Genomic DNA, 11,112 nt, shown 5'->3' with positions numbered 1-11,112 from the left:
CACACATCTTTCCATAGGAAAAACCTTGCGTGCGTGAAGAAGAAAACAGGGGGAAAGCATAGATTCAGAAGACAAAGCATCTCGAAAACTCCAACATATTCTCCATTACTGCATAACAAGTATTATTTAATCCATGCTCTCTTGTTCATTTGCAAGTCAACTGATAATTATAATTGATATCCTGACTAAGAGTTACAAGATAACCATAGCTTGCTTCAAGCCAACAATCTCTGTGGGATCAACCCTTACTTACGTAAGGTATTACTTGGACGACCCAGTGCACTTGCTGGTTAGTGGTACGAATTGTAAAAAGTGTGATTTACAATTTCGTACACCATTAGGCCATATCTCAGACGAGCCGGGTTTGAGTATGTGGCCTACATGGTTGAGTTCAAGCATGAATGGCCACTCGTCTCGACATTATTAGAGAGGTGGAGGCCTGAGTCCCACACCTTTCATCTAGCATGTGGGAAGATGACCATCACGCTGCATGATGTGGCGTATCAGCTGAGACTCAGGATCGATGGTGATCCTATGAGCGGATGCATAGGTAATTGGGAGCAGCACCACCAGGGACGGACCATTGAGGACTTTTTTCAGTAGTTACTGGGTGTTGTTCCTGGTGCAGAGGACAAACAGTCACAGACGAAGTGGACTGTCAAGCTGACTTGGTTCCTGAACACTGTCTGCGGAGAGTTGGAGAAAGACACCACTGAGGAGAAAGACGCCACTGTCAAGCTACATTATGAAGCTGATAGAGGGTATTCTATTCCCAGATGTATCTGACCCTCAGGTGCATATCAGGTGGCTCCCCTTGCTGGAGGACCTCGATGCATGTGGGAGGTTGTCGTGGGGATCGGTTGTATTGGCTTGGATGTACCGCCAGATATGCCGCGCCATGGAGCATGGTGTGCGCAACCTGGGTGGTTGCGTTAGTCTGCTATTGTCATGTGACTACCACCATATTTCCCTGCTACGTCCGGATGGATTTGATACCCATCGGTTTCCACTTGTTGAGAGGTATAATTTTTTTATTTTCTGCAATAGTTCTCTGTTTATTTACTAAATTAAGTGTTTAATATAATATAACTAAGTTGTGATGTTACCTCTGCCGCAGAATTGTAGGTGGGTTCAGCACAGACCGGACAATGACAGAGGTGAGGGGCGCCTTAGGCATTACAGGCGTGTCCTGAACGGCATTGGCATGCTTGCCGTAGGTCATAGATATTTATGCATACCCAGCTCAATTTATGTAATGTTTTTTGCATATGAAAATTCAATAATAACACCAAATTGTGTCTTGAAAATAGGTTGAGTGGACACCATACGCAGACCCACAGTTGGAGGCTCTAGTTTCACATGCGATTGCTGAGGCTGTCTACATGGCGGCTGTTGTCTGCCCGCTGCTCTGCTTTGCCATTGTTGAGTGGCATCAGGTGGACCGAGTCATGCGGCAGTTTGGTGGCCTACAGCACATCCCGACCAAGCCATTAGACATCGACAGCATGCACGGTATGATGGTCGATTTGGAAGCGGTAAGTGGTTCCCGCACTTGCTGAGGGGATGGCATGATTTATGGGATCATCGGGCCGACCATCGTCTGCACATCCATCATCATATACACCTGTGTCCTTCACTACCGTATATGACTTGGTACCTTTAATAGGCACACACGGAGTTATTTGGTCAGGGTGACCAACACCTAGTGCCGGTGGGGGTAGTGCCAGAAGACCTACCTTTATACCATCCACCTGCTCCAGAGTTACATCAGCCTGAGGATGGTCACCTCCCTGAGCTGCGACTTCTTGTTGGGAGAGGGAGAGGTAGGGGACGGGGGAGAGCAAGAGGCAGAGGTAGACGTGGTGGAGGTGAAGGGAGGGAGCAGGGAGATGAGCTTCACTGGGACAGGGACCCAGTCAACCCCCAGGTAGTGGGCCAGAGGGAGTTGGTGGGCATACCTGTCCCTCCAACCCCCTGGGTCATATCACTCTAACGCCGGTTCTAGCCACCAGGCTGAAGTTCCAGAGGTTGGGACTAGCTAGCATTAGCAGTGGGCAGTGCATGGGGATGTCGTACCCAGTTCCATCTACCATTCAGCCCTAGTGATCTCGGATAGCATTCAGACTACCAGCCCATATTGGACATGTAGGACTTGCTCGATGTGACGATCTTGGTCCCTGAGTAGATGACTGGGTTGATTGATGAGCGGATAATTTATACACTTTTTAGCATTATTTTTAGGTAGTTTTTAGTAGGATCTAGCTACTTTTAGGGATGTTTTTATTAGTTTTAATGCAAAATTCACATTTCTGGACTTTACTCTAAGTTTATGTATTTTTCTGTGATTTCAGGTATTTTCTGGCTGAAATTGAGGGACCTGAGCAAAACTCTGATCCAGGCTGACAAAGGACTGCTGATGCTGTTGGATTCTGACCTCCCTGCACTCGAAATGAATTTTCTGGAGCTACAAAACTCCAAATTGCACGCTCTCAATGGCGATGGAAAGTATACATCTAGAGCTTTCCAGCAATAGTCTATACTTTATTCGAGTTTAGATGACGCAAACTGGCATTCAACGCCAGTTCCATGCTGCATTCTAGAGTAAAACGCCAGAAACACGTCACAAACCAGAGTTAAACACCAAAAACACGGTACAATTGGTGTTTAACTCCAAGAGAAGCCTCTGCACGTGTAAAGCTCAAGCTCAGCCCAAGCACACACCAAAGTGGGCCCCGGAAGTAGATTTCTGCACTAGGACTTATTTCTGTAAACCATAGTAGCTAGTTTAGTATAAATAGAACTTTTTACTATTGTACTAGAGGTCCTTGGGCCTATTTTCAAATCCATATGTCTTTTGTAGAGGCTGGCCATTTGGCCATGCCTGGACCATCACTTATGTATTTTCAACGGTGGAGTTTCTACACACCATAGATTAAGGGTGTGGAGATCTGCTATACCTCGAGTTTTAATGCAATTACTACTATTTTCTATTCAATTCAGCTTATTCTTGTTCTAAGATATTCGTTGCACTTCAACCTGATGGATGTGATGATCCGTGACACTCATCATTATCCATCCTTATGAATGCGTGACTGACAACCACTTCCGTTCTACCTTAGGCCGAGCGCATATCTCTTGGGTTCCTTAACCAGAATCTTCGTGGTATAAGCTAGAACCCTTTGGCGGCCATTCTTGAGAATCCGGAAAATATAAACCTTGTCTGTGGTATTCTGAGTAGGATTCAGGAATTGAATAACTGTAATGAGATTCAAACTCACGATTGTTGGGCGTGGTGACAGACGCAAAAGAATCAATGGATTCTATTCCGACATGATCGAGAACCGACAAATGATTAGTCGTGCTGTGACAAGAGCATTTGGACCATTTTCACTGAGAGGATGGAAAGTAGCCATTGACAACGGTGATGCCCTACATATAGCTTGCTATGGAAAGGAGTATGAAGGATTGGATGAAAGCAGTAGGAAAGTAGAAATTCAGAAGGGACAAGCATCTCCATACACTTATCTGAAAGTCTCATCAATGAATTACATAAGTATCTCTATCTTTATTTTATGCTTTATTTATTATTATTTTCGAAACCTTTATAACCATTTGAATCCGCCTAACTAAGATTTACAAGATGACCATAGCTTGCTTCATACCAACAATCTCCGTGGGATCGACCCTTACTCACGTAAGGTTTATTACTTGGACGACCCAGTGCACTTGCTAGTTAGTTGTGCGAAGTTGTGACAAAGTGTGATTCACATTTGAGAGCGCTACCAAGTTTTTGGCACCATTGTTGATGATCACAATTTCGTGCACCAAGTTTTTGGCACCGTTGCCGGGGATTATTCGAGTTTGGACAATTGACGGTTCATCTTGTTGCTCAGATTAGGTAATTTCTTTTCAAAAAGTTTTTAAAAATTTTCAAAACTTTTCTTCTTTTTCGTTTTTTTTCCAAAATTAATTTTCAAAAAAAAATCCAAATTTTTTTTATAAAATCATAAAAATCAAAAATATTTTGTGTTTCTTGTTTGAGTCTAGAGTCAATTTTTAAGTTTGGTGTCAATTTCATGTTTTAAAAACCTTTGCATTTTTCGAAAACTCATGCATGTGTTCTTCATGATCTTCAAGTTGTTCTTGGTAAGTCTTCTTGTTTGATCTTCATATTTTCTTATTTTGTGTCTTTTGTTGTTTTTCATGTGCATTCTTGCATTCACAGTGTCTAAGCATTAAAGATTTCTAAGTTTGGTGTCTTGCATGTTTTTCTTTTCTTGAAAATATTCAAAAATAAGTCTTGATGTTCATCTTGATCTTCAAAGTGTTCTTAGTGTTCATCTTGACATTCATAGTGTTCTTGCATGCATGTTGTGTTTTGATTCATAATTTTCATTTTGTGAGTCATTTTTATGTTTTTCTCTCTCATCATTAAAAATTCAAAAAAAATATCTTCCCCTTATTTCTCTCAAAATTTGAAAATTTGAGTTGGCTTAGTCAAAAATTTTTAAAACTTAGTTATTTCTTATAAGTCAAGTAAAATTTTCAATTTTAAAAATCCTATCTTTTCAAAATCTTTTTCAAAAAATCAAATCTTTTTCATTTTTCTTTTATAATTTTTGAAATTTAAAATTATTTTTCAAAATCTTTTTCTTATCTTTATTTCAAAATTTCGAAAACTTTACTAACAATTAATATGATTGATTCAAAAAAAATTTGAAGTTTGTTACTTTCTTGTTAAGAAAGGTTCAGTCTTTAAATTCTAGAATCATATCTTTTAGTTTCTTGTTAGTCAAGTAATCAATTTTAATTTTAAAAATTAAATCTTTTTCAAAATATCTTTTTCAATCATATCTTTTTAAAAATATCTTTTTCAAATCATATCTTTTTCAAAAATTTGATTTCAAAATATCTTTTCTAACTTCATATCTTTTCAAAATTGATTTTCAAATCTTTTTCAACTAACTAATAAACTTTTTGTTTATTTCTTATCTTTTTCAAAACCACCTAACTTCTTTCCTCTCTCCAATTTTCGAAAATTACTTCCCTCTTTTTCAAAGTTCTTTTAATTAACTAATTGTTTCAAATTTTAATTTTAATTGTTTCTCTTCTCTTAATTTTCGAAAATCACTAACCCTTTTTCAAAATTTATTTTCAAATTTCTCCCTCTCTCATCTCTTTCTATTTATTTATTCATTTACTAATACTTCTCTTCATCTTAAAATTTGAACCCACTCTTCCTCTCTGAGTTCGAATTTTCCTCTTTTCCTTCTTCTATTCTTTTCTTCTTCTACTAACATAAAGGAATCTCTCTACTATGGTAAAGAGGATCCCTATTATTATTTTCTGTTCCCTTCTTTTTCATATGAGCAGGAGCAAGGACAAGAAAATTCTTGTTGAAGCAGATCCTGAACCTGAAAGGACTCTGAAGAGGAAACTAAGAGAAGCTAAATTACAACAATCCAGAGACAACCTTACAGAAACTTTCAAAAAGGAAGAGGAGATGACAGCCGAAAATAATAATGCAAGGAGGATGCTTGGTGACTATACTACACCCACTTCCAAGTTTGATGGAAGAAGCATCTCAATCACTGCCATTGGAGCAAACAATTTTGAGCTGAAACCTCAACTAGTTACTCTAACGCAACAGAACTACAAGTTTCATGGACTTCCATCAGAAGATCCCTATCAGTTTTTAACTGAATTCTTGCAGATCTGTGAGACTGTTAAGACTAATGGAGTAGATCCTGAAGTCTACAGGATCATGCTTTTCCCTTTTGCTGTAAGAGACAGGGCTAGAACATGGTTGGACTCTCAACCTAAAGATAGCCTGGACTCTTGTTATAAGCTGGTCACGGCCTTCTTGGCTAAGTTCTTTCCTTCTCAAAAGCTAAGCAAGCTTAGAGTGGATGTTCAGACCTTCAAACAAAAAGATGGTGAATCCCTCTATGAAGCTTGGGAAAGATACAAGCAGATGACTAAAAGGTGTCCTTCTGACATACTTTCAGAGTGGACCATTTTGGATATATTCTATTATGGTCTATCTGAGTTCTCTAAGATGTCACTGGACCATTCTGCAGGTGGATCCATTCACCTAAAGAAAATGCCTGTAGAAGCTCAAGAACTCATTGACATGGTTGCAAATAACCAATTCATGTACCCTCTGAGATGAATTCTTTGAGTAATGGGATGCCTCAGAGGAAGGAAGTTCTTGAAATTGATGCTCTAAATGCCATATTGGCTCAGAACAAAATGTTGACTCAGCAAGTCAACATGATTTCTCAAAGTCTGAATGGATGGCAAAATGCATCCAACAGTACTAAAGAGGCATCTTCTGAAGAAGAAGCTTATGATCCTGAAAACCCTGCAATGATAGAGGTGAATTACATGGGTGAACCCTATGGGAACACCTATAACTCCTCATGGAGAAATCATCCAAATTTCTCATGGAAGGATCAACAAAAGCCCCAACAAGGCTTTAATAATGGTGGAAGAAACAGGCTTAGCAATAAAGCCTTTTCCATCATCTTCTCAGCAACAGACAGAGCATTCTGAGCAGAGCTCGTCTAGCTTAGCAAACATAGTCTCTGATCTATCTAAGGCCACTTTAAGTTTCATGAGCGAAATAAGGTCATCCATTAGAAATTTGGAGGCACAAGTGGGCCAGCTGAGTAAGAAAATCACTAAAACTCCTCCTAGTACTCTCCCAAGCAATACTGAAGAGAATCCAAAAAGAGAGTGTAAGGCCATTGACATAATCAAAATGGCCGAACCTAGAGAGGAAGGGGAGGACGTGAATCCCAATGAGAAAGACCTCATAGGACATCTCCCAAACAAGAAGGAGTTCCCTATTGAGGACCTAAAGGAATCTGAGGCTCATATAGAGACCATAGAGATTCTTTTAAACCTCCTTCTGCCATTCATGAGCTCTGAAAACTATTCTTCCTTTGAAGAGGATGAAGATGTAACTGGAGAGCAAGTTGCTCAATATCTAGGAGCTATCATGAAGCTAAATGCCAAGTTATTTGGTAATGAGACTTGGGAAGATGCACCTCCCTTGCTCATTAGTGAACTAGATACATGGGTTCAGCAAACTTTACCTCAAAAGAAATAAGATCCTGGTAAATTCTTAATACCCTGTACCATAGGCACCATGACCTTTGAGAAGGCTCTGTGTGACCTGGGATCAGGTATAAATCTTATGTCACTCTCTGTAATGGAGAAGCTGGGGATCTTTGAGGTACAAGCTGCCACATTCTCATTACAGATGGCAAACAAGTCAATAAGACAAGCTTATGGATTGGTAGAGGACGTGTTAGTAAAGGTTAAAGGCCTTTACACCCCTGCTGATTTCATAATCCTAGACACTAGGAAGGAAGAGGATGAATGCATCATCCTTACAAGACCCTTCCTAGCCATAGCAGGAGCTGTGATTGATGTTAACATAGGAGAATTAGTCCTTCAATTGAATGGGGACTACCTTGTGTTTAAGGCCCAAGGGTATCCCTCTGCAAACATGAAAAAGAGGCACGATAAGCTTCTCTCAATTTAGAGTCAAACAGCGCCCCCACAATCAAACTCTAAGTTTGGTGTTGGGAGGCCACAACCAAACTCTAAGTTTGGTATTGAACCCCCACATTCAAACTCTAAGTTTGGTGTTGGGAGGTCCCAACAATGCTCTGAACATATGTGAAGCTCAATGAGAGCTCACTGTCAAGCTATTGACATTAAAGAAGCGCTTATTGGGAGGCAACCCAATTTTTATTTATCTATATTTTTATTGTTCTTTTATGTCTTATTAGGTTCATGATCATGTGGAGTCACAAAACAAATACTAAATTAAAAATAGAATAAAAAACAGCAGAAGAAACAGCACACCCTGGAGGAAGAGCTCACTAGTGTTTAAACACCAGTAAGGAGCATCTGGATGGCGTTCAATGCCAGAACAGAGCATGAATTTGGTGTTGAACGCCAGAAACAAGCAGCAGTCTAGCGTTTAAACGCCAGGATTACACCCTGAGGAGAGCTGGCGTTAAATGCCAGAAACAAGCATGGAACTGGCGTTCAATGCCAGAAACATGCTGCAGAATGGCTTTGAACACCCAAAACAAGCATGGAAGTGACGTTTAACGCCAGAAACATGCTGCAGTTTGGCGTTAAATGCCAGGATTGCACTCAGATGGTGTTTTACACGCCTAATTGGTGCAGGGATGTTAAATCCTTGACACCTCAGGATCTGTGGATCCCACAGGATCACCTCAGAATCTGTGGACCCCACATGATCCCCACCTACCTCAACTCACCTTCTCTCCTCTTCACACAACCTAATAATACTCTTCCCCAAAAACCCTTCACCAATCACCTCAATCTCTCTTCTCCATCACCTCTTCACCACTCACATTCGTCCATTCTTCCCCATAAACCCCACCTACCTTCAAATTCAAAATCTCTTTCCCACCCAAACCCACCCTAAATGACCGAACCTACTACCCTCTCCCTCCACTATATAAACTCTTCCATCCTTCTTCAATTTCACATAATACAACTCTCTCTTCTCCCCCTTGACCGAAACACAAACCTCTCTCCCTCTCCTCCATATCTTCTTCCTCTTCTTCTATTCTTTCTTTTCTTTGCTCGAGGGTGAGCAAAATTCTATGTTTGGTGTGGTAAAAGCATAGCTTTTTTGTTTTTCCATAACCATCTATTGCACCTAAGGCCGGAGAAACCTTCAGAAAGAGGAAAGGGAAGACAAAAGCTTCCACCTCCGAGTCATGAGAGATGGAGAGATTCATCTCAAAGGTCCATCAAGACCACTTCTATGAAGTTGTGGCCAAAAAGAAGGTGATCCCTAAGGTCCCTTTCATGCTCAAGAAAAAAGAGTATCCGAAGATCTGACATGAGATCCAAAGAAGAGGTTGGGAAGTTCTGACCAAACCCATTCAACAAGTCAGAATCTTAATGGTTCAAGAGTTCTATGCCAATGCATGGATCACTAGGAACCATGATCAAAGTATGAACCCGAATCCAAAGAATTATCTTACAATGGTTCGGGGAAAATACTTAGATTTCAATCCGGAAAATGTAAGGTTAGCATTCAACTTGCCTATGATGCAAGAAGATGCACGCCCTTACACTAGAAGGGTCAACTTTGATCAAAGGTTGGACCAAGTCCTTATGGACATATGTGTTGAAGGAGCTCAATGGAAAAGAGACTCAAAAGGCAAGCCGGTTTAATTGAGAAGACTAGACTTTAAGCCTGTGGCTAGAGGATGGTTGGAGTTCATCCAATGCTCCATCATCCCCACTAGCAACTGATCCGAAGTTACTATGATCCATAGCATCATGATTGGAGAGGAAGTAGAAGTTCATGAAGTCATCTCTCTTGAATTATACAAAGTAGCCAAAAAGTCCTCCACCATGGCAAGGCTAGCTTTTCCTCATCTTATCTGCCATCTATGCTACTCAGCTGGAGTTGTCATAGAAGGAGTGATGATTGGATTTTTGACGGTTTAGAATTTCTCAAATAAAATCTCATCGAAGTATAGTTTCTAAACCAAGCAATAATCCTTTCATACAAAAAGTTGTTTGTCACTAAAACAAACCCCTAAATTTATAAACCGAAGTATTCAAACCTCGAGTCGTTCTCTCTAGGAATTGTAATGAAGTGTTTTGTTATTAGTTGAGTTATTTTTGGGGTTTTGATAAGAGACATGAAAGATAAATGGCAAGAAAGTAAACTAACAACTATAAAAGGCTCTTGGCAAGGTATGGAAATTAGAAGTCCTATCCTAGTTATCCTTCTCAATTGTGATGAGAATCGTTCATTGCTACCACTTAGTTGCTACCACTTAGTTAACCCTTACTAAATAAAGGAAAGTCAAGTGGATGAATTGACTTGAGCCACAAGTTCTAGCCAACTCCCAAGGAAGGACTAGCTTTAGTGCACTCCAAACCAATTAGCAATCTCTCCAATTATCAATCAACAAAGGAATTAGATAACTCAAGTGTCACTAATTACTCTACCTAGGCCAAGAGGAACAAAATCTAACTAATAGCTATAAGAGGCATTTCAACAAACACATAGAGTGCAATAAAAGTAAACATTATTAAATGCAAGAATTAAAGGAATCTACAATTACAAAAACAAGAGATCAACAATAGAAAAGCAAAGAAGACACATTTATTATGAATTACCTCTTATTGAATTGGAAGAATGTAGAAGGAACAATACTAGATCTACAACAAAATATAAAAACAACATAAAGGAAATTACAACAAAAGAATAGAAGAAGATGAATGTAGCAACAAAGAATTGAGAAGATAGAAGTAGAAGAAGATGAATTAAACTCTAGATCTAAGAACTAAGCCCAATCCTAATCCTAATCCTAGAGAGAAGTGAGAGCTTCTCTCTCTAGAAACTACTTCTAAAACTAAACTATAAACTAATGGTAACTAACTTCTAAAGTATGAGAGTATGTTCATTCCCCCTTCAATCCTTGGCTTAAATAGCATCAGAAATGAGTTGGATTGGGCCCACAAGGCTTTAGAATTCGCTGGCCACATTTTGCTTTAAGTGAACCAGGTGGCAGCAACGGCGCGTGCGCGTACTATGCGCGTGCGCACCACCATACATGTAACAACTATGGCAAATCTTATATCGTTTCGAAGCCCCGGATGTTATCTTTCTAACCCAACTGGAACCGCATCATTTGGACCTCTGTAGCTCAAGTTATGGTCGTTTAAGTGCGAAGAGGTCGGCTTGACAGCTTTCCGGTTCTTTCATTTCTTCATGAGTTCTCCAACTTTTCATGCTTCTTTCTTCATTCCCTTGATCCAATCTTTGCCTCCTAAACTTTAAACCACTTAACAAACATATCAAGGCATCTAATAGAGTCAAGGTGAATTAAATTTATCTATTTTGAGTCCTAAAAAGCATGTTTTCACTCTTAAGCACAATTAAAGGAGAATATACAAAACCATGCTATTTTATTGAATAAATGTGGGTGAAAGGTGATAAAATCCCCTAAAATCAATACAAGATAAACCCTACAAATAGGGTTTGTCAAGGAGACACCCTCATTGAAGAGGATAAGCCCATCACTAAGAAGAGGA

At 39.7% G+C, this 11,112-nt stretch overlaps 1 protein-coding gene and 1 non-coding gene across 2 annotated transcripts; one reads left to right on the top strand and one right to left on the bottom strand.

The window, feature by feature from the left end:
* Window positions 1-381: 381 nt before the first annotated feature.
* LOC107469539 (protein MAIN-LIKE 1-like) lies at window positions 382-1,993 on the top strand. Its single transcript, XM_016088909.1, has 6 exons — window positions 382-550; window positions 629-761; window positions 805-1,020; window positions 1,126-1,213; window positions 1,311-1,535; window positions 1,667-1,993. Exons 1-6 carry the CDS (start codon window positions 382-384, stop codon window positions 1,991-1,993), a joined length of 1,158 nt encoding a protein of 385 aa, XP_015944395.1.
* A 3,903-nt stretch (window positions 1,994-5,896) lies between these two features.
* LOC127743687 (small nucleolar RNA R71) lies at window positions 5,897-6,000 on the bottom strand. The gene has a single exon (XR_008005071.1). It is a non-coding gene; the product is annotated as a small nucleolar RNA R71 (small nucleolar RNA).
* Between the last annotated feature and the right edge of the window lie 5,112 nt (window positions 6,001-11,112).

This window comes from Arachis duranensis, chromosome 10 (genome assembly GCF_000817695.3).
Source record: "Arachis duranensis cultivar V14167 chromosome 10, aradu.V14167.gnm2.J7QH, whole genome shotgun sequence".
Classification (NCBI taxonomy): Eukaryota; Viridiplantae; Streptophyta; class Magnoliopsida; order Fabales; family Fabaceae; genus Arachis; species Arachis duranensis.
Note: the sequence above shows the minus strand (reverse complement) of the source record. Positions and strands in the feature narration are given on the sequence as shown.